At 37.9% G+C, this 24,191-nt stretch overlaps 1 protein-coding gene across 23 annotated transcripts in view; it reads right to left on the bottom strand.

The window, feature by feature from the left end:
* ALG13 (ALG13 UDP-N-acetylglucosaminyltransferase subunit) overlaps positions 1-22,248 on the bottom strand; it is a 79,089-nt gene extending 56,841 nt beyond the window's left edge. For 3 of the 23 annotated variants that reach the window (XM_009439533.5, XM_063804180.1, XM_063804176.1), the window contains exons 1-3: positions 22,063-22,192; positions 21,063-21,121; positions 18,246-18,384 (exon numbers count right to left, since the gene is read on the bottom strand). In XM_009439533.5, coding sequence (XP_009437808.2) covers positions 18,246-18,316 — 71 coding nt within the window. In that variant the 5' untranslated portion in view covers positions 18,317-18,384; positions 21,063-21,121; positions 22,063-22,192. Of the gene's footprint in view, positions 1-14,164; positions 14,276-14,555; positions 15,465-17,174; positions 17,213-18,245; positions 18,385-21,062; positions 21,226-21,344; positions 21,695-21,937 lie in introns of those variants that run through there. The other 20 variants (XM_009439529.4, XM_009439528.5, XM_063804172.1 and 17 more) reach the window with 17 other exon arrangements.
* Positions 22,249-24,191: the final 1,943 nt, after the last annotated feature.

Here is a 24,191-nt window from a genome sequence, read left to right as displayed (position 1 = left end):
AAAAAAGCAGAAGAAATAACAGAGATGAGGAGCTCACAGAATAGTCAACAATATTGGGAAGAAAAAATAAGAAAATTAGATTATTAATCTAGGAAAGCCAACATCTAACCAACAGGAAGCCCGAAGTGAAATGAAGAAAGCAGAGGGAAAGAAATGATAATGATGATGATGACGATGATTATGACAATATAAACAAATTCTAGCACTGTAGAACGTGAGTATCCATATTGAGACTGAAAGGGCCCATGAAGCAGCCACAACAATGAAAGCAAAAAAGATCATCCCTGGACATAACAATAAAGTTTCTGAAGTCAGGGGATAAAGAGAAGATCCTAAAGCTTTCACAGAAGAAAAACAGTTTATACACAAAAGAACACAAATAAGAACACAATATACTTCTCAAAAGAAAAACTAGGATTCGGAAAACAATGAAGCTCTAGATTAGAGGGGAAGTTATTTCCAACCTTTATTTCTATTGCAAGCTATCAAATGAAAGAGTAAAACAAGGTGATTTTAGGAAAAAAAAAAAAGATTCAAAAATGTTGCCACCCTTTCTCAGAAAAGCTACTGAAGATATGTGAAACCAAAATAAAGAATTTTTTTTTTTAAAGTCTGGGGGTGGAAGGGAGCAATCTTGGAAATAGGAGATTCAACACAAGAGAAAAGCAAAGAGAAATTACAGGATAAGGATGAAGGGGAAATCGCAGGAAGACAGACACTCAGAAGGACTAGAAAATAAGCATTTCCAAAAATAGGACAGAGAACTCCAGTGTGGATATCTCAAAAAAGATAATAAAGGTTTAGATAACCCGATGTGTTTGAATATAATGAGAGATGTACACTTCTGTTGGAAAGTTTGGAGATGTTACTATCAAAAACTGGGAAAATGATGAAATAACAAAATGAGATAAAACAAAGTTTTACAGGAAAGGAAATAAAATCATTGAACACTACATGGCTCAGATGTGAATAATACCGTAGTTAAGCAGTCATAATAATGTCAACATTGAAAATGAATCTCACAGAACTGATAAAACTAAATTAGGAGGATGGGAAGGAAAATGGGGAAGAGAAAAAAGAAAAAGTCTCCTCTTTGGGATCTCATTACCCCTCTTTCAACAATGGACAGATAACCTAGACAGAAAATCAATTAGGAAACATTAGACTTGAATTATACTTTACACCAAATGGACCTAACAGACATATACAGAATATTCAATCCAACAGCAACAGAATACACATTCTTGCTATGCACACATGGACCATTCTCCAGGATAGATCACATTGTTAGGCTAAAAAAACAAGTCTTAACAAATTTAAGGAAATTGAAATCATATCAAGCATCTTTTCAGATGACAATGGCATGAAACTATAAATCAGTAACAGAAAGAATCTTGAAAAATACACAAATATGTGGGAATTAGACAAAATGCTTCGGAACAAGTCAATGTGTCACAGAATAAATCAAAAAGGAAATTAAAAAAAACCCTTGAGACAAATGAAAATGGAAACACAACATACAAAAATTTACAGGATGTAACAAAAACAGTTCTAAGAGGGAAATTTATAGTGGTAAATGCCTACACTAAAAAGAAAGAAAGCTCTCAAATAATCTAACATACTTCAAGGAACTAGAAAAAGAACAACCTAAAGTTAGCAGAAGGAAGGAAACAAAGATCAGAGCATAAATAGAGAGACTAGAAAAATGATAGAAAAATAATAAACGAAACTAAGAGTTAGTTCCTTGAACAGATAAACAAAATTGACCTACCCTTAGCTAGACTAGGAGAAAAAGACTCAAATCAGAAATGAAATAGGAGACATTACAACTGTTATCACAGAAATACAAAGGATCACAAGAAACTACGATAAACAATTACACGCCAACAAATTGGATAGTCTAGAAGAAATGAATGAGTTCCTAGACACATACAACCTACCAAGACTAAATCATGAAGAAATAGAAAATCTGAACAGACCAATAATGAGGAAGGAGATTGAATCAATAATAAAAGTCTCCCACCAAAGTCCAAGACCCCATGGCTTCACTGCTGAATTCTACCAAACATTTAAAGAACCAGTACCAATCCTTCTTAAGCTCTTTCAAAAAACTGAAAAAGAAGGAATATTTCTAAACTCATTTTACAAGACCAGCATTACCCTGATACCAAAGCCAGACAAGGACACTACAAAAATAGAAATTTACAGACCAATATCCCTGATGAACATAAATGCAAGTCGTCAACAAAACCCTAGCAAGCTAAATTCCACAACACATTACAAGACTCATTCCCCATGATCAAGTGGGATTTATCCCAGGGCTACAAGGAAGGTTCAATATACACAAATCAACAAATGTGATACACCGCATTAACAGAATGAATAAAAATCATGATCATTTAAATAGATGCAGAGAAAGCATCTGACAAGATTCAACACCCCTTCATAATGAAAAAACAAATAAACAAACGAAAACACTCTTGGCTGGGCACGGTGGCTCACGCCTGTAATCCCAGCATTTTGGGAGGCCAAGGCGGGCAGATCACAAGGTCAGGAGTTCAATACCAGCCTGGCCAACATAGTGAAACCACATCTCTACTAAAAAAAAAAAATAAAAAAAAAAAATACAAAAATTAGCTGGGCATGGTGGCGGGCGCCTGTAATCCCAGCTACTCAGCAGGCTGAGGCAGGTGAATCGTTTGAACCTGGGAGGCGGAGATTGCAGTGAGCCGAGATCACGCCATTGCACTCCAGCCTGGATGACAGGGTGAGACTCCATCTCAAAAAAAAAAAAAAAAAAAAAACCAAAAAAAAAACCTCTCAACAGATTAGGTATACAGGAAATGTATGTCAGTACAATAAACACCACATATGATAAACCCATAGCTATGACCATTTTCAAGAGTGAAAAATCGAAAGCTTTTCCTCTGAGATCAGGGACAAGACAAGGATGCCCCCTCTCACCACTTCTATTCAACATACAAATCGTAGCCAGAGCAATTAGGCAAGAGAAAGAAAACACATCCTACTAGAAAAGGAAGAATTGAAATTATCTTTATTTGCTGATAACATGCTCTTACATATAGAAAAACCTAAAAACTACACCAAAAAATGGTTAGAACTGATTTAAAAAATGAGTAAAGTTGAAGGATACAAAATCAACATATAAAAAATCAGTAGTGTTTCTATATTATCCAAAGAGAAAATTAAGACAACAATCCCATTTACAATAGCAATAGCAACAAATACTTAGGTATAAATGTAACCAATGAGGTAAAAGACTGATATAACACTGAAAACTATAAAACACTCATGAAAAAAACTGAAAAAAAAAACCCACAAATAAACGGAACAATATCCCATGTTTATGGATTGGAAGAATATTGTGAAAATGTCCACACTACCAAAGTGATCCACAGATTCAATGCAATCTCTATCAAAATTCCAATGACATTTTTGCCGAAATAGAAAAAAAAAATCCTTAAATTTATATAGAACCACGGAAGATCCCAAATAGACAAAATAATCTTCAGTAAAAAGAACAAAGCTGGCAGCATCTCACTCCCTAACTTCAAATCATATATAAAGTGAGCATAATCAAAACAGCATCATGCTGGTATAAAAACAGACACATCAAAAAAAGGAACAGGATAGAAAGCCCAGAAAGAAACCTACACATTTATGGTCAATTTTCAACAAAGGTATTAAGAATGCACAATGGGGAAAAGACAGTCTTGTCAATAAATGGGGTTGGGAAAACTGACTATCCACGGGCAGAAGAATGAAGTTGGATCCTTACCTTACATCATATTAAAAAATCAACTCAAAATGGATTGAAAACTTAAATATAAAACCTGAAACTGCAAAACTACTAGAAGAAAACATAGGGGAAAAGCTCCACACTTCTTTGGGCAATGATTCTTTGAATATGACCCTGTAAGCACAGGTAACAAAAGCAAAAATAGACAAATGATATGGCACCAAACTAAAAAGCTGCTGCACAGCAAAGGAAACTATTAACAAAGTGAAGAGACAACTCACAGAAATTGAGAAAATATCTGTAAACTATACATCTGATAAGGGGTTAATATCCAAATATGTAAGGAAATCAAATAACTCGAAAAAAAAAAACCTGTAAGGAAATCAAACAACTCAACAAGCAAGAAAACAACCCAATTTAAAAATGGGCAAAGGAACTAAACGAACATTTCTCAAAAGACGACATAAAAATGGCAAACAAGTACATGAAAAAATGCTCAGCATCACTAATCATTAGAGAAATGCAAATCAAAACATGAGATTATCACCTCACAACTGTTAGAATGGCTTTTATTTAAAATGATGAAAGATAACAAGTGTTGGCAAGGATGCAGAGAAAAGGAAACTGTTGTACGTTGTTGGTGGGAATGTAAATTAGTACAGCCATTATAGAAAACAGTATGGAAGTTCCTCAAAAAATTAAATAGAACTACCATATGATCTAGTAATTCTACTTCTGGGTATATATCCAAAGGAAATAAAATCAGTATGTCAGGGGATACCTGCACTCCCGTGTTCATTACAGAATTATTCACAGTACCCAAGATAAGGAAACAACCTAAGTGTCCACTAGTGGATGAATGGATAAAGAAAATGTGGTACATATACAAAATGGAATGCTATTCAGTGTTTAGAAAAACGAAATTCTGTCATTTGTGACAACATAGATGAACCTAGAGGACGTTATATGCTAAGTGAAATAAGCCAGGCACAGAAAGACAAAGGGCATGATTTACATGCGGAATCTAAATAAGTTGAACTCATAGAAGTAGAGAGTTAGAATGATGGTTACCGAAGCTGGGGGGTGAGTGGGAAAAGAGAAAATGGGAGTTGTTGATCAAAGGGTACAAAGCTTCAGACAGACAGAGGACATAAGTTCTGGGATCTTTTGTACAGCAGAGTCGCTACAGTCAATAATAATATACTGTGTACTTCAAAATAAGAATTTCAAATGTCTCACCATAAAAAATGATAGGTAAGTGAGGTGAATATGTTAATTAGCTTGACATAATCATTCCACATTGTACACAAATAGCAAAACATTACATTGTACCCTATAAATGCATACACAATTGTGACTTGTAAATTAAAAACATTAATTTTTGAAAAGTCTCCTCTTCCATGTAGGAAGGTTAAAATGATATTCAAATTTAAAAAACAAAACAAAACCAGTTTAAGCATATTATTTATAAAACATAAAGTAATACGGTCACCTATAAGAAGCAGGAACAGAGATGGGGAGGAATAGGACATACAACTGCTGTTTCTTGTTGTAAGCCTTGTATAATCAATTAACATTTTTAACTATTCACATGTATTACCTTAATTTTAGAAAGTAAATTTAAACATTTTATCATTAGTGAGCAAGAAACAATAGCATCATAAACTGGGAAAACAAGTAATTGGAATTTTACAGCTCCAAGGGATCTCTTACTTTACAGATGAAGAAACAGGTCTGAAATAGTTTTAAGACCTACCTAAGTTTTCACATCCAATCAGTAACAGTATTGAAACTAAAACTATATAAAATCTCCTGATGTTTGCACAATTACCATAAAGAGGAATTACATACCAAGGCAGAAAAGACATGAACAAAGGCCCAGAAGTGGTAAAGCAGAGGTTCCATTCTGCAGATTAGTACAATAGGATATTTTAAAGAGAACTGTGGGTCGATTCTAGACTTTGTCTTGCATATAATAAAAAGCCACTTCAAGGTATTTAATACTGTCCTTTGAAATATCGCACTTGAAATCCCAATTGGCTTTCTCCACAGCAAACTACTTTAGTCCTGAAAAACTTCCAGAACAGTGGTTCTCAAGTGGAGGGCTTGTTAAAAGATTGCCTCTTGCCCAAGGGATTCTGAGGCAGGTCTGGGATGAATCCCAAGAATTTGCATTTCTAACAAGTTCCCAGGTGATGATGATGCTGGTCCAGGGAATACACTTTGAAAACCACTGCTCTAGAACAACGTATTCCTAAAAAGAGAATTTCAAGGCCAAAATTTCAGCAAACTTTGCATATTATAATCCTATCCTTGAGATTCACAGTGCCCATTAGCAACATTAAAGGTCCTAAGGAATGCTTATAGTAAATGCTTCACATTTTTGACCTAGCCTTTATCAAACACCTTCTTCCCTCCATAGATTACCTATTAATGTTTCAAAGTTTGAGAAACACTGCTCTAGAAATTTTTAGATTTATTAAGGTTGTTAGAATAATACAAAAGACACTGTATATTCAGTGTTTAGCACATTCGTGCTTAAATATGGATGGCTGTTAGCTGCTACCTGACAAAACATTCAGCAAGCAATCATTCTTTGGTCCAAAAAAAAAAAAAAAAAAAGGTAAGAACCAGAGCAATTTCACTGAAATTCTACTGGAAATCAAAGTTCTAATATGGGTCCATATCCTGTTTCCCCATCCCTAATGGAATTATTCCCTTTGACATCTAAGTATAATGGAAAGAAAATGTCTTAAAAAAGACATTTTAAGTTTTAAGCACTGTATCTCTGGGTACAGATTAAAATAAGTTGAAAAAACATTAAAGTAACTTTAAATAACATAGTTTACTTGTCATGAAACTGATGGGCTTTAATTTTGCAATGACTACTTTTTATACTGAAATTTAGCTAGAATACGTAATTTGCCCTTTTAATTGCTATATTTATTTCTTCACTGATAAACAAGGAAACTGTAGTGTGACATATAAATACTAATGATTTTAATTCTAAAATAACACTTCATGTTTCAACCAATTAAATGAGGTATGTCCGGAATTATTTTTTTAAAGCATACATTACCTGTGACATACAAGGTATAGTTGTAAATGTGTATGACAAAATGCTATGAGTTATTAGTTTCTGAGAGGCAATATGGTATCATGAAAAGAATGTTATGAACTTGGCTGTACCACTTTAAGTCTCAGTTTCCTCATCTGTAAAATAAGTAGATGGGCTGCATAATCTCTAAGCACTCTTCCAAATGTAGGGAATTACTCTGTGATTCAACAGTGGATAACAGACTTTAGGTCGTAAAATTTGTAATCAATATTAAAATATTGATAACACCTTCCTTTAAGTGGTCAAATTTGTGATCAATATTAAAAATAGCTTTTGGGTGTTAGCCTATTATCTTGGCAAAAAGTGGGGATGACTGGCCCACATAAAAATGAATAAATCTGACATTACCACATAAACAGACCTAGATTTTTAAAGATAACAAACCCATGTATTAACATATAACAACTTGTAACAGAACCTACTGAAAAGCCAGTATTTTAAAAATTAGCCCTAAATAACTTACTTCAATTATTTTTAGTACCAAATAACATGAAGCAAATTAAGGGAAATAACTCTACAGAACCTCTTTTTAGGGTCTTTCATTACTGAAAATATAATGGTAATGTGTTTTAAAAATGTATTTTAACAGCACCCTGGAACTAGAGCCTATCAACTTTTCAGGGTGAACATTCAAGCAGAATTAGCAAAGCAAGATTTATGAAGGAAGGGAACACAATGGTTCTAAAACAAAGCATGGCCTGGCCCTGTTCAACCTCCTCCTCAAGTTTTAGGAAGGAGAAATAAAGGCAAGACAAAGAATGGATTTCCCAAAGAAGTAATCCTTGTTCGGAATTGCAAAATAAAATATTATCAAGAACCACTTGCTTTCATTTTCTTCTCTTCCCCATTTCCACCTGATAGCATGACAATACAGATTTTTTTTTTAAAGGAAAATATTACTTTGCTTTAAAATATACCACACTGGCACAGAAACACTGAGGGTTTGTTTTTTTTTTTTTTTTTAAACAGAGTTTCGCTCTTGTTGCCCAGGCTGGAGTGCAATGGCGCAATCTTGGCTCACTGCAACCTCTGCCTCCCAGGTTCAAGCAATTCTCCTGCCTCAGCCTCCTGAGTGACTGGGATTACAGGCATGTGCCACCAAGCCGGGCTAGTTTTGTATTTTTAGTAGAGAGACGGGGTTTCTCCATGCTGGTCAGGCTGGTCTCAAGCTCCCGACCTCAGCTGAACCACCTGCCTTGGCCTCCCAAAGTGCTGGGATTACAGGCATGAGCCCCCGCGCCCAGCAGAAGGTTGTTTTTTGACTTAAGATACCTGCAGTGTCTGATCAGTCTAGAGACAGGATTAGCGGAAGGAGGGAAAAAACCCAGAACATTTGAAGCACTGGAAAGACTCATTCAATTAAACTTCTAAATAAACTTAAATTATCTAACTATAACCCCAATTAGAAACTGAGTATGAGTTTAAACATGAAATTCAATGAAAAATCTGCTTTCCGTATCATTTAGGACTATAGTCTGTGAATTCTAAAAATAGATCTTAGTCCTACTTCTCAAAACAAAAACTAACCAAGAGAAAATGTGTTACTTCAACAGCATTTTTAATTTTTAAAACATGCCACACAACTAGGTTTATGTCTTAGAAATCACCCGAGAAGTTAGTTTTATTAATTCACAAACAGGAGAACTGAGATCCAGAAAACTACTAATTTAGGCTAAGGACTTAGGAATGTTTTTCACTACTAAATATGGGGAGTGTATTATCCCCTCACTTCACACTGGCAGTGGAGAATTGACCAGTATGTAATGCTGCACAAAAGGAGAAATGATCATTCAAAAAGATGTACTATATGCGTCTCATAGACATCATTCCAACAGTGACTATCAGGGTCCTGCAACCAAGTACTTTAGTAGCACACTTAACCATGAGTAAACACCATATTGTATTGCCTTACTGGATTTCTTCACCAGTCTATTGTAGGATATTCTAAAATAATTACTACAAATAAAAAATTCCATTTAGTCCTTATTATCTATTAGAAAAGACACTATATGACATTATGGGTTACAGATACTGAGTTAATAGCATAAGAATATTAAGGTTAGTTTCAAAAATGTATTGGCTAGTATGCTTTAAACAAAAAAAGTATTGAATTTGTGTTACATTATAAAAACTGGGAATTACTGGCCGGGAGTGGTGGCTCATGCCTGTAATCCCAGCACTTTGGGAGGCTGAGGCGGGTGGATCACGAGGTCAGGAGATCGAGACCATCCTGGCTAACATGGTGAAACCCTGTCTCTACCAAAAATACAAAAAAAATTAGCTGGGCATGGTGGTGGGCGCCTGTAGTCCCAGCTACTCGGGAGGCTGAGGCAGAAGAATGGCGTGAACCCGAGAGGCGGAGCTTGCAGTGAGCAGAGACCGCGCCACTGCACTCCAGCCTGGGCGACAGAGCGAGACTTTGTCTCAAAAAAATAAATAAATAAATAAAAATAGAAATAAAAATAAAAACTGGGAATTACTAAATTTAAATGTAATTAATCAAAAGGGTTTAATTACAAATGAGTCTAGGAATTAACACCAAAATAGTAATAAACAATGACCAAGAAATGAAGTTACTGAAGTTCGCCTCAGCCTAGGGATTCTTAACCCGGGGCCATGAGGTCCTGCAAACTTTCTGAAAGTCACTGCAAAATCATGTATATAGAGAAGAAAAGCCATAGTTTTAAATTAAAGAGTTCCATGGCTGAAAGAAGCTTAAGAACCACTGCCTCAGAGAACAGGACTGCAGCCACCAAAATAAAATCATGTTCAAAGCTATGATACAAGTGTCAATCAAAATAAGTAATTTTGGCCAGGATATGGTAAAAAATTTATAAGACAATGAAGATATAGAAATACCAACATAGATGGTATATAATGGTATTAAAAGCCTGTCAAAATATTTTTCAAGAATCAGTATCAACATTAAGAAGCATGTATTCTGGCCGGGCACAGTGCCTCATGCCTGTAATCCCAGCACTTTAGGAGGCCGAGGTGGGTGGATCGCTTGAGGCCAGGAGTTTAAGACCAGCCTGGCCAACATGGCAAAACCCCGTCTCTACTAAAAATACAAAAATTAGCCAGATGTAGTGGTGGATACCTGTAATCCCAGCTACTCAGGAGGGTGAATCACTTGAACCTGGGAAGCGGAGGTTGCAGTGAGCGGAGATAACGCCACTGCACTCCAGCCTGGGCAACAGAGCGAGACTCCGTTAAAAAAAAAAAAAAAGATAGCATCATGTATTCTACATTCCTGTTTGAACCTAGCCAGATTTGTCTACCTTTTGTTTAGCCGCCTACCCAAAAAAAAAAAAAAAAAAAGAATTAAAAACTGTATAATAAATAGAGCATTCATGTAGGGAATTAGCCATTAGCCACTTAATAAGTAATTAAATATCATTTGATGACTGGGCACAGTGGCTCACGCCTGTAATCCCGGCACTTTGGGAGGCTGAGGCAGGCAGATCACTTGAGCCCAGGAGTTCAAGACCAGCCTGGGCAACATGGCAAAACCCCGTCTCTACAAAAAATTAGCCAGGTGTAGTGGCCCATGCCTGTGGTTCCAGCTACTCCAGAGGCTGAGGTGGGAGGGTCACTTGACCAGGGGAGGCAGAGGAGCCAAGATCTTGCCACTGCACTCCAGCCTCGGTGACAGAGAGACCCTGTCTCAAAGGAAAAAAAAAATTGTTTGGTAATATCCTAAACCTTTCTCTATGTAAGCTTTTACTAGAAAACACTATAGTGCTTTTCATATACCTGATTTTTAACATCATGTTTTGCCACAAATCCCCGACAGGTACCATTATTTGACAGACCCTTAAATACCATTAAGATACTGCATAGAATCAGCACTGTTATATTTGGGATGCTATTCTTATATGTGCTTGATCCTACAAACTTACCATACAATATGATGGTCACATCTTCTGAACAAGAGACTTACTAGATACTTCGCTGTCAAATTAAAGTCAGTATGAAATAAATGTGTACAAGATGACAGTGTCTCCTAGAACAATACCTAATCCTAATCAAGACAATCAAAAAAGAGTACTAGGTTCCAGAAGTGCATTCATCATTTATGGAAAGCCTACTGTGTTTCAGGCAAAGGACTCAAAAATGAGTAAGACATAGGTCCTTCAGAGCAGGAATCATGTCTTGGATCCTGCTGATACAAAAGGTAGATTCTCATTATGCATTTATATTAAAAGCCTGAATGATGAATACATGAGCTTGAGGTACTTAGGAAATAAAGCTGTGAGTGCTTGGAAACCAATTAGATATAAGGGGTTGGAGACAGAGTTAAAGGCTAGAAGAATGACTAAATGATGATACCATTAATAAAGATAAGCACCTCAGAAGAATGAAAAGAAATATGATTTCAGTTTGGGGCACACCTTGAGTTTGAGGTGCTTACAGAATTAACAGACAGACAGGGCCAAAGGCAATTGGAAATATCATTTAGGAGCCCAAATCAGAGTTGGGAGATACAGATAAAGGAGTCAACAGTAGAAGCTGTGGGAATGCTGAAAATTCCAAGAAAAGAAATAAAGCAAGGACCAAAATGAAACTTTAAAATACAAATAAGAAAAAAGAAAAAGATTTGTAAATAACTTGCAATCAGGTAAACCAATTGAAAGAGTTTCTCCACATGGATTCTACACATGGATTCTATGAGTAGCCATCACTGTGGTTTTTTAAGTAGCAATGTAAAAATTCAAAAAGGTTATACACCTATGGCTAGCATACCATTACGCCTGTGGCTAACATACAATCTAAATTTCTTAGGAAAATCCTCTGATTTCAAATATTCTCTCCTACTGTCCCCATAAAGGATGGAAGTATACTGGAATTCAGTGTTCAAATTACAATTTCCACAACATCTCTTGGACCCTAAAATAGAATACAACTTTTTTCACATTATGTTATTTGTAGAATGGACAATACCAATTATTGCACAGGAATATTTAAAGATTAAATGAGTATATATGTGTAAAGTGCTCTGAATAGTACCTGATACATACTAAGGACTAGTGTTAACCAAAATTATTTTTCACTCCCCACTCCCCAATAAAAATATCGTATTACGGCCGGGTGTGGTGGCTCACGCCTGTAATCCCAGCACTTTTGGAGGCCAAGGTGGGAGGATCACCTGAGGTCAGGAGTTTGAGACTAGCCTGGCCAACATGGTGAAACCCAGTCTCTACTAAAAATACAAAAATTAGCCCCACGGGGTGACACATGCCTGTAATCCCAACTACTCGGGAGGCAGAGACAGGAGAATCACTTGAAACTGGGAGGTGGAGGTTGCACTGAGCCGAGATCACGCCACTGCACTCCAGTCTGGGTGACAGAGCGAGACTTGGTCTCAAAATAAATAAATAAATAAATAAATAAATGGTATTACATGTACAGCAGAAAATTGATCACCACATGGCTATCATGATGACCCTTTCCAAATCTTTCCCCAAAATTAATTTCAAATGATCTGTCCATGTGTCATTTCTCAGACTATATGAAGGGTTTTGGTCATCTCCACAAATTTTACATTATGAACAAACCAGAGGAATTACGTGCTTATACCACAATAAAGGGCCAGGAAGAATATTTATATTACTGCTAGTCATTACTTCGTCTTGAAAAACTTCCTCAAACTAAATATTAAAGTGGCAAACAACCTTTTTGTACTGTCTTTTGTGCCTATATATGACTTGCCTTTAAAAGAATACAAAGTAGAGCCGGGTGCAGTGGCTCACGCCTGTAAAACCAGCACTTTGGGAGGCCGAGGCGGGCGGATTGCCTGAGCTCAGGAGTTCACGACCAGCCTGGGCAACACGGTGAAACCCTGTCCCTACTAAAATACAAAAAAAAGAAATTAAAATTAAAAAGTAGAGGTCTAAGGTGTCCAAAATCAGATACTTGATGGTACTTGCAGATAATGACTACTTTTAAATGTTCCAGAACCCTATGTCAAATTCATTGGTTATACTATCTTACCAACAAATCCTTTGAGCTTTCTTTCCTCCCAAATTATAAGTATCTAAAATCCTTAATTCCCAAGGTCATCCCAAAACATCCCATCTCTTTTCATCTACTCCAACCCGTAAATGTTCTATTAACTGTCTACCTCTTAATCTATCCATGGTGCAAATTTCCCAATGCTAAACTCTTTCATTTCCTTATCCCTGAAAATTTCAGTACCTCTAATAGAACACTGCTAAATAAACTGCATTCCACTTACTCATTAATATCAAGAACCTGCAGCTCTGTCATGTAATGAAACCAAACAAATTGAGCAAACATTTCAAACAGACTTTTGGTTACCATTCTTTAATAAGGACTAATAAGATGTAAATGTGGTGATTAATTTAGCATGTTTCCTCATCTGTAAAACAGGTGGTTTAAAATATTCTTTAAATTATCTCCCAACTCCAAAAGTCTACAATTCTGTCTTAAAGTCTTAATTTATTCAATCTACTATCAATCCTACCCAGAGCATTTTCCTAAATTCCAAAAACTCAGAAATCACAGATTTCTAAGTCCTAGGTAAGGTTGTCATACGCCAAAGGAAAACCCAGTTAAGTGTGAAATTCCTACTAAATAACTTCCATAAATAAACAAACAAAATCTACCTTGCAAGGAATTCGAGTAACTAAAATGAACACTAGGCAAACAACTATAAAGAAACAAAAAGCTTACAACATATATTATGCAGGGTAGAAAGAGCAGGGGACTGGGAATCAAGGAGCTGCTCCTAGGGGCAGTTCTGCCAAAAGCTATACTTTAAGCAAATGGTAAAATCTGAATATGATGGAATTGGACTAGATAATCTCAAGAATCCCTGCCAAATCAAAATGATTTTAAAGTCTCCTTTGACTTAAAAATCCAAAATCGATACAAAATTCCACAAAAGTGAAGTCAGAGGCGTTACTGCACACAATTGACAACAACGGCTTAAACCTCTGCTAAATGAAATAATGGAATTTAGGTTATGCATTATTCTGGGGAAGTAGATAGCAAAGGATTTAGGGGCTGTATAGCCTTTTAGTTGTCTGATATTTGAGTAGACCTTGCCTTTCATTTGTTTCTCTTTAATTCTTCATCATAAACTATAAAAACTAAGTGACCAACATAAAGTCACAATTTTCTCAAATGAGAAAAACGTATTTATGAGGGCCCAGAAAACACTAAAGATTCTCTCCCTGGATTTGAATAGGACCTTTCCTAAAACATAACATTGATATACAATTATGATTATGGTGCTGTGAATTCTCAACCAGATTACTCACTTTTTAGATTATTCTCAGCAAAATTTTAATCCAAGTTGGCTTCCTCCTGCTACCCAGAGTATTTCTTTGTCACCACCTTCTACCACTAGTAAGCATTTTTTTAATATTAGCCTAAATAAAACACAATCAGAAAAATAAACCTATAAAAACATGATAAAATGCATTCCAAATAAAATGTTTGGAACATTTAGCATGTTGGGATAATATGATTGGAATGGAAGAGAGGTCTTTATAGTGAATGTTCTATTTTGATAGATAAACTATATCTAAACATTGTACCGAGAGCTATGGACACTTAAGGATTATCTACTGTAAAGGTCTTGAGACCACACACTCTAATCAGAAAGAACTTCATAATGTATCTTGCTCAAGTTAATTTTAAAACCATATATTTAAGCCATTATATGCATCAGTTTATTGTTCATTCATAAAACTAATTTTATAAGCACATAAATTGTAAATTTCTGTTACAGTTAATGTTTCATTACCACTGTGAGAGATCCTTAAAAAACAATAGTAAGTCCTATTGGTATAAGTCCTTTTTGATTATTCTTCTCAAACCAGTAAAGTTTTGACATTAGGCACGATTATTTTATCACTTTGTATGTATGTTTTAGAAAAAAAAAGTGAATATATCCACTCCACTCTGTTCTTTAGGAAAAAAGTAGCTTTTCCAAGTACAAGAGATCAACTAACTTGATCATCTTTTTTAGGCAATGATTGAACTTTTCATTTCACAGAGCATAATCCATCATTTTTTAAATTTGGTTCCTTAGATTATAAAGCTAAAGATGCTAACTCTTATGTAAAATTTTTTTACATAAAAGTTGTTACTGTTTTTTTATTCTAAGGAGTATCAAACTAACTACATTTATAATCTTTGTGAAAGTTTTCAAATCTCATTCATTTTTATGATTCCAATTCCACTTGAGATTCTAGGAGAAAACCTGTGAATGCTCACTACATACTGAAGATTAGAAAAAAATCTAGTAAGTTCACTAAACTGCAATTAGGATTTGGACCCAATGCAAATGTGCACAACATAAAATTTCCTATACATTCTATAGATGTAGGAAGTTTATTAATTATATTATTTTGTAAATATATATTATGTATTTAATTGATTTAATCACATTACATAGGTTGAATTTGGGGGTTGCTTTTAAAGTGTTGAGAGTTTAGTGTTTATTTTTGTAATCCAACAACTTTATCCAAAAATGCAGAAAATTTTTCTGGCTGGCCAGGAGGATAACATTTCAGTGTTGATAAGTCCATTGACTGTAACAGCCCAGGAAGCGTGCTAAAACAAAAGAAGAAAAATATTAGGTAACATGGGAGAAAATTCCATACTTCATCTGCTGCCCACTGATGACTGAATCTAACTTCCAAGAATATAGTGGTACTTCTAAAAACTGCACATGTGAATTTTTATATATTTTAATAAGTATACATACTAGGATTATTAAAGCAATACAGAGTACTATAAAATGTCAATATAAATTCAGCAGATACCTTATCTCCTATGTCAACTGATATATTTCAGAAATGATATTTCATGAAAAATGTCTTCACATGGCTTTGTAATACTTCTCAGGACTGGGCATATTTAAACTGAAGCACAATTCATTCATGAAAACAGAATTTAAAAATTGAAACCAAAAGTAATAGCTGCCAGACAAGATAATAAGCTGGGGAAACTACTAGACCATGCATGAAGATTGTGAAATAATCTTTGCCAGTAATTTACTATCATAACTTCATATACAATTAAACAATATACCACACCACCATGTATGCTGGAAATAAGGTTTTAAACATAGAACTATTACATCGGAAATTTATTTAAACCAATCGCTTAAATTAGAACAAACATACTACCCCCCAGCGTAGGTCTGGGGAAAATAAATGATTTACCTAAAATGAAAATATAACCAATTATTGGCTGGGTGTGGTGGCTCATGCCTGTAATCCCAGCACTTTGGGAGGCCAAGGCAGGCGGATCACCTAAGGTCAGGAGTTTGAGATCAGCCTGACCAACATGGAGAAACCCTGTCTCTACTAAATATACAAAATTAGGCCGGGCATGGTGGTGCATGCCTGTAATCCCAGCTATTCGGGAGAATTGCTTGAACCTGGGAGGTGGAGGTTGAGGTGAGCCGAGATCGCACCATTGCACTCCAGCCTGGGCAACAAGAGCGAAACTCCGTCTCAAAAAAAGAAAAGAAAATATAACCAATCAATTACTGATTCTTTCTCACTGCTTACTGCTTTTATGTGACTTTCTTGAAATTAATATAGAAAAAAAGACATTTAAAACTGTAAAAAAATAAAAATAAAATAAATTGGAGACTTGTACAGTTTCCTTCCTTTTCAGCATGAGTAAAAAGTCAGGATATGTTTATGAAATCAATGTTTTCCTTTTAATGTACTAACACAAAATCAAAGCTGATTTAACATTTAGAATGAAAATACTAATTAAAAGTATCTGGAAAAAATTGACTTGCATAAAGCAGTTAGGAAGATAAGTTTATTCCTCTTTAATCTAGCTTCTCTCCTGACTCACTAAATAGTTCAAGACTGGCTTCTATGTTACACAGCCACCCTGACATTCCCTCTTCTCCAACATTATAGTGATAAGGACACCAACAATTTCACTCCTGAAATAATCAATGAATCTGCCTCCTCTCAGTTAAGAACAGGAGTCTTTGTTTTGTTCACTGATGTATACCAAGTGCCTAGAACAATGCCTGGCACATAGAAGGTACTCAATAAATATTTAATGAATGAATAAGTATTTACTGAGTGCCTAAGAGACAGAAGCAGTAAAACTAAAAGAAAAATTATGCTCCAGCCAGTTTCTTCTCAGGTTTTTTATTTTAAAATTAATTTCATTTTACTATAATGTAAATAAATATATATATACACATATATAGTAATTCTATGAGGCATTTACTTCTTGAAACATCAAACTAGGATAGGTTTTAAAGTCAAACAAGTGGGAATTACTGACCTGGCCCTTTGGCAAGCTTCTAGTGTCTCAAGGAAGAACTAATAGAAAACAAACAAGTAATTTTCTTCATCCTTCTATTACGATGATCAGTTCCTGTTGAATTCTAATATACTTGTAGAAAATAATACTCCTTACCATAATTTCTCTGCTTAAAATACTTCAATGGCTTCTCAATAAACATGAATAAAATCAGAACTCTTACATAAGCTACCCCCACCCAACTTCATCTTCTATTATATTCCCTTGCTCACTATGCTCCTGCAACACTAATCTTCCCTCTGTTCCTCAAACACACCAAGCTCCAAGTTCATTCCTTACTTAGGCTTTTGCACTTGCTGTTCCTTCTGCCTCCAAATATTCACATGACTGGCTCTTCCTTGTATTTCGGGTCTCAGATCAAAATGTTAGGTACTCTGCCAAGCCTTCTCTGACAATTCTAATCAGCCTTCACCCCAGCTACCACATCACCCTGTCTTACTTTCTTCATAGTACATTTCACCACATGAAATACCTTGATCATTTATTTGTGAACTTATTATCAATTTTCCACCACTAGAATGTAAGCACCAGAAGAACAGGGACTTTATCTCATGTTTACTACTGTATCCACAGCACCTAAAACAGTGCCTTTTATATATTGGGTGTAACTGAATAAATGAAAGAGTAAATATAATTTAGGGATTTTAGTGGATTTACTATAGGCAAAACTTTTAACTAAAATGAGCAAATTGTCTTCCTTGAATAATGAAAATCTAAATAATGAACTCAAAATTTAGAACTCCAAAATTAGTGTCTTGGAGACATGCACGCCTAAATAAACACACATACACACACTCTCTCAGATATTCACATATGCAAAGAAACAGCCACAGATACACATAAAAATACAACATAGAGATTGCAAAATGGGAGACAAACAAATGGGAGGATTTTACACCTGAGAAAATCAAAAGGTTTGGTAACTGGGAGAAGGTAAGAGGCAGAAGAGACAGATGGGTTAGGTAGGTGGATAAGAGGAAGTGCAAGTGACGAATTAAGGCAAGAGATAATAATAATCAGTCTCTAGCATACCTGCAGGTACAATAGAAGAGATGACCCTCTTTGTGTAGCTGCTTTGCCAGTTCCAGCTGATGATTGTTCATCAACTTTTCGTTTATAACCACTACGAGTGGCTTTCCTTTTTCCAGAGTCTCCAAACAGCTTCCTGCACCTACAAATATAAATCAAATTTGTTCAACACAATTTGAAATAAGTTAAGGTCCCCACGAAGCTTTATAGCTAGAACTCAAAAGTTAAAAAACTTAAGTTGACAGAACTACAAACTAGGTCTTTCAATTATACATTCAAAATGACAAGAGTATAGTTATCAGTTGCTCTCTAATAAAAAGTGCTAGAAACTTTATTTGAAAAATACATTACTTTATCACTGATGATGACATTATGGCCTATGATTCAGTGCTATGCTACTTGCTCTCTAGTACCAATGACCCTCAACTTACGATGGGGTATAGCCTTGTGACGGGGTATAACCCCATCATAAGTTGAAAACAGGCTAGGTGCAGTGGCTTATGCCTACAATCCCAACGCTTTGGGAGGCTGAGGTGGGAGCATCGCTTGAGCCCAGGAGTTCAAGACCACTCTCTGCAACATAGAGAGACCTTGTCTCTACTAAAAAATCAAAATAAAAACAAAAACAATAAGGCATGGTGGTTGTGGTCCCAGCTACTGGGGAGCCTGAGGCGGAAGGACTGCTTGAGCCCAAGAGTTGGAGCTTGAAGTGAGCTATGATTGCACCACTGCACCCTGTCTTGGGTGACAGAGTGAGAACCCACCTCAAAAAAAAGGAAAAAAAAAAGCAGTTGAAAATATTCTAAATAGAAAATGCATTTAATACACCTAACCCACCACACATCACAGCTTAGCCTAGCCTACCTTAAACATGCTCAGAACACACTTACATTAGCCTGTGGTTGGGCAAAATCATCTAACACAAAACCTATTTTATGATAAAGTGTTGACTATCTCATGCCATTTATTAAATACTCCAAGTGTAAAACAGAATGGTTGTATGGGTACTCGAAGAGCGGTTTCTACTGAATGTGTATGCGTATTGCTTTCACACCACCATAAAGTTGAAAAACTCTAAGTGAAACCATTGTACGATGGGCCATCTGGAGTATGCTTTGGGCATGGCCTTGAATCCAAATAAGATCCAGGTTTGACATACTGTATGTGAAACTATACTTCATTTCTATTCAACCCCAAGTAGAAAAGCAAGCCTACAATAGAGACAGACAGGCATCAATAATGAAAAACCCTGACCACTTCTTACGGGTTTACATGTGAGGTGCTATCCCAGAAATAGTCAAGGATAGATCTCCATGAATATGCAAATATAGAATATTAGGATCAATTCAATTTTGAAATGTAAAATCATCTAACTATTTTAAATGAGAGCAAGGAGATTGATAAGTGAGTAGATAAGTCCTTTTTGGGTATCTTATGCTAGGGTGGTTAGTTAACAACATTAACTCCGGAGGGGTGCAGTGGATCATGCCTGTAATCCTAGCACTTTGAGAGGCCGAGGCAGGTGGATTGCCTGAGCTCAGGAGTTTGAGACCAGCCCGGGCAACACGGTGAAACCCCGTCTCTACTAAAATACAAAGAAAAAAAAAAATAGCCGGGGCGTGGTAGTGTGCACCTGTAATCTCAGCTACTGGGGAGGCTGAGACAGGAGAATCGCTTGAACCCGGGAGGTGGAGGTTGCAGTGAGCCGAGATAGCATCACTGCATTCCAGCCTGGGTGACAGAGCGAAACTCCGTCCCAGAAAAAAAAAAAAAAAAAAAAAAAATAGAAAGAAAGGAAAGAAAGGAAAGGAAAAGAAAAGAAAAAAAGAACATAAACTCCAGCACCAGATTGTTATCTGTCCACCACTTCCCGGCTGGACAAATTACTTAACCACTCTTGTGTCTCAGTTTCCTCATGTGTAAAATGGAGATACTAACAGTACTTAGTTCACAGGATTGTTTAAAAAAGTAAAGTTAATATACATAAAGCATTCAGAGCAGTGCCAAAGGCTCTGTTACCTCCTAGGAGATACATTTTTAATCACGAATCTGTTGGTAATGTCTATTTCTAAAGACTTTTCTCTCCTCAAACTAGACTTTTAAAAAAAAAAAGGAAAAAACGAAACACCTTTCTTCACAACAGTCAAAACTGCATTGCTCCCCAAAAGCAGTTCTTCTGAATGCACTAGAAGTCTAATTAACTAGACCATCAGGGTGGTCCTCTGAAGAGGAACAATTTACACAGTATGTGGCTGTTACTATTTTTGACTGGATTCATTTCACTCACATTCAACAGAAATGTAAACAATCGTACAATTCCAATTTCTCCATGACCAATCCAACCAATCAGCAGGCAGAACACTCCTTTAGCTCTAAGCCCAAGTACTAATGTCAAGTTGACAATTTATTACACTTCCCCGGGTAAATTATTTTGCTCCTCTGTGTTTAGGGTTTTTTATTGTAAAGGTGGACTACAGTGGTTAATTTCCCATTCTTCTCTCACCCCAAAATACTAAGTTCTCTCCAATAAAGTTCTCAATTGTCATATTCAAATAAGTTGTGTATTCAAAAAGGGCTACAGTGAGTTCAGCTAGCGATTTTATTTTACCTCGAAAAGGTTCAAGTGTCAGTTCCTTATTGGAGGGAGAGCATCAGGATAAAAAGCGAATGGATGCTGGGCTTAATACCTAGGTGATGCATGGCACACGTTTACCTTTGTAACAAGTCCGCACATCCTGCACATGTACCCCCAGAATACCCCAGAACTTAAAAAAAATTAAAATTAAAAGACCCAACCCTGAGATTCTTAGGCACCTTTACCTGCGTGACTAATAACAAGATCTGCTTTCTGAATGTCTTCTTTCAAGGAATCCTTGTACCTGTAAACATCCAGAGTAAACGACTCAGTACTGAAGGGTTCAGGTACCACCGTTCCTCTACCAATTTGCAGGATAAGTCGGTTGTAACCAAGGCTCTCGATTTTCTGAAAGAGGAAATCAGAACATGAGGGCCTTTTAAACTGGCTATGCAAAACAGAGCAGGAACCACCACCACTACTAAAGTTTGACGTTAACATCGGAGCACGGCCGCCAAAGAGCCTACCTGTGGCCGATTTCACTTAGTTTTCAAAACTAAAGTATTTTCTGGTCCGGGGCCCGACGAGGAACCTCCCAAGCACTCATGAATCTAAGCGACCCAGCTCGCAGAGTCCCGCGAAAGCCACAGCAGGAAAAGACTTTGGAAAAGGAGTCGCAAACTCGGGGGGAACCCAGGCACTACCCGTTCTGCCTCACTTGATCAACTGCCAGAACCGGGAGCCCTGAGGGGACGACGCGCGCTGAGGAGAGGAACCGCGCGGGCTCCGGCCAGGTGCTGAGGGGAAGGAGCCGGGCTCTGAGGCGAGCTCGGCTGGCTCAGACGCCGGCGCCGACGCGCGGTCCACAGGGGGGCCTGAGGAAAAACTGCCGAGCCCGGTGGAAAACCCGAGCTCGGAGGGGCGGAGCCGTTGGAAGGAGGGGCGGAGGACGCGGAGGCGGAGAATAGAGCGCGGGGGCAGCCCGGGAAAGGAGCTGAAGAAATGAGAGAGAGGAGCGGCCGGGATAATGGGAAGAGGAAACAGGCAACCCCGAGTAGCCGGGTAGCCGGAGAAGGGCCCCGCCGGGCGTGGGCAGAAGCCAGCTAAGGGGCAGCGGCACCTGTGGTAGAGTTGCGGGGGATTCTTTCCGAGCGCGACGGTCAGGCAAGGCTAACGCGGCTGGCAGTATGGCCGGAGATGGCGGGTGGCGAGCCAAGCCGCCGCCTGCTCGCCTCCCTCACTCACTTGCAGACTGTCGGGCGCCGACACACGCGCAATGAGGTCGTCAAAGCTGGTGGTCCCTACGGTAACAAACACGCATTTCATGGCGCGGGTTCCTCAAGCCCTGATCGCAAGGGCCGGATATGACGCAACTGAGGTCACGCACGTTGCAGTGGCTGCCTTCTGTGAGGGAGGCGGAAATCCGTAATGGCCGCCAGGGGGCGGCGGGGCCCCGGGCTGTGTCACCAGTTGGGTGGGGCAAAAGACTATTGGTGGCCTAGGTACCAGCCACTGTTCTAAGCCCTTTATGTGTAGGAGCCAGCTCTTGAGACCCCTCACTATAAGGGAATGGGGAATTGCCAAATGTAATTAACTTTTTCAAAACTAGTGGGTAAAAAAAATAAACATCATACCCTAAGCATTGAGTTGGTGTCACTGCGTGGGTACCACAATCTTTTAATGACAGACAAGTTTGAGATTTTTTTGTTTGCTGCCAGGTTTTGTCAAGATACATTTGAGAGATGGTTTTACTTCGAGTTGGCTAAGGGGATATGAAAAATAAAAGTGCCTTGCCAGGCACAGTGGCTGTAATCCCAAGCTACTGGGAAGAATCACTTGAGCCCAGGAGTTAAGACTAGCCTGGGCAACATAGCAAAACCCTTGTCTCTAAAAATATTATTTTTTAGGCCAGGTGCCATCGCTCAAGTATGTAATCCCAGCACTTTGGGAGGCCAAGGCAGGTATATTATTGAGGTCAGAAGTTCCAGACCAGCCTGGGCAACATGGTGAAATCCTGTCTCTCCTAAAAATACAAAAATTAGCCGGGCGTGGTGGCAGGCTCCTGTAATCCCAGCTACTCAGGAGGGTGAGGCACGACAATTGCTTGAGCCCAGGAGACAGAGGTTTCAGTGAGCCCAAGATCCTGCCATTGCACTCCAGCCTGGGTGACACAGAATGAGACCCTGTCTCAAACAAACAAAAAAAATTTAATTAGCCGGGGGTGGGAGCACCCACCTGTGTTCCTAGCTAGTCAGAAGGCTGAGGCCGCAGTGAGCCATGATCACACCACTGCACTGCAGCCTGGACGACAGTGAGACCCCGTCTCGGAAAAATAAAAAAACTAAAAATAAAAGGCATCTTATAAGGTATGGGGTCTTGCTCTGTTGCCCAGGCTTGATTCTAACTCCTGGGCTCAAGCAGTCCTCCTGTGGCAGGCCACGTCTCACTAACGGAGGCCTCCATAACAACTGTTTCAGTACTGAGTGGTGAAGTTAATATTAAAAGCTAAAAAAAGCCAGTGCCCTTATACAAAGGCTGGAATGTAACTAAAGCCCACCAAGAGTTTTGCCTAGGCCTTTCCTGGGCCCTAAAGCATGACAAAATAACAAAGGAAGTCTTAACATGACCCATTTAGGATTAAACAAGTTTTATTGTGGGTCTGAAGAAACTCCCCAGGCCTCCACAAACAAGTTTGTTGGGAGTCCGAAGGAACTCCCCAAACCTCTGTGATTTAGCAGGAGACAAGATAAGGGTAATCACGCCAGCACCTGGACTCATTTAGATTTTTTTTTTTTTTTTTTGAGACAGAGTCTCACTCTGTCACCCAGGCTGGAGTGCAGTGACACAATCTCGGCTCACTGCAAGTTCTGCCTTCCGGGTTCACGCCATTCTCCTGCCTCAGCCTCTCGAGTAGCTGGGAATACAGGCACCCACCACCACGCCCGGCTAATTTGTTGTATTTTTAGTAGCGACGGGGTTTCACCATGTTAGCCAGGATGGTCTCAAACTCCTGACCTCATGATCCACCCGCCTTGGCCTCCCAAAGTGCTGGGATTACAGGCGTGAGCCACCGCACCTTGCCGGACCCATTTAGATTAAGTAAATTTACTGAGGCTCCAGAGGAAGAGCTTCAAGATTCAGACCTTATTTATAGATTAAAAGAAGTTAATCACTTATGTCTTTAGATGAATGCACACTTACATGTAGACATATAGCTTAGAAGGTATATAAGCTCTGGAAAACATCGTGATTTTGAGTTGGTTTGGTGATAATATCCAGGCCTTTTCCCTGTAAACAGTTACAGAAATAAAAACTCTCTTCCTCCGCAGTTTATCTGCATCTTGTTATTAGGTCACGAGAAATAGCAGCCCCAC

Source organism: Pan troglodytes, chromosome X (assembly GCF_028858775.2).
Source record: "Pan troglodytes isolate AG18354 chromosome X, NHGRI_mPanTro3-v2.0_pri, whole genome shotgun sequence".
NCBI classification, from domain to species: domain Eukaryota; kingdom Metazoa; phylum Chordata; class Mammalia; order Primates; family Hominidae; genus Pan; species Pan troglodytes.
The sequence above is the reverse complement of the archived record's forward strand: the minus strand, read 5'-3'. Positions and strand labels throughout refer to the sequence as shown.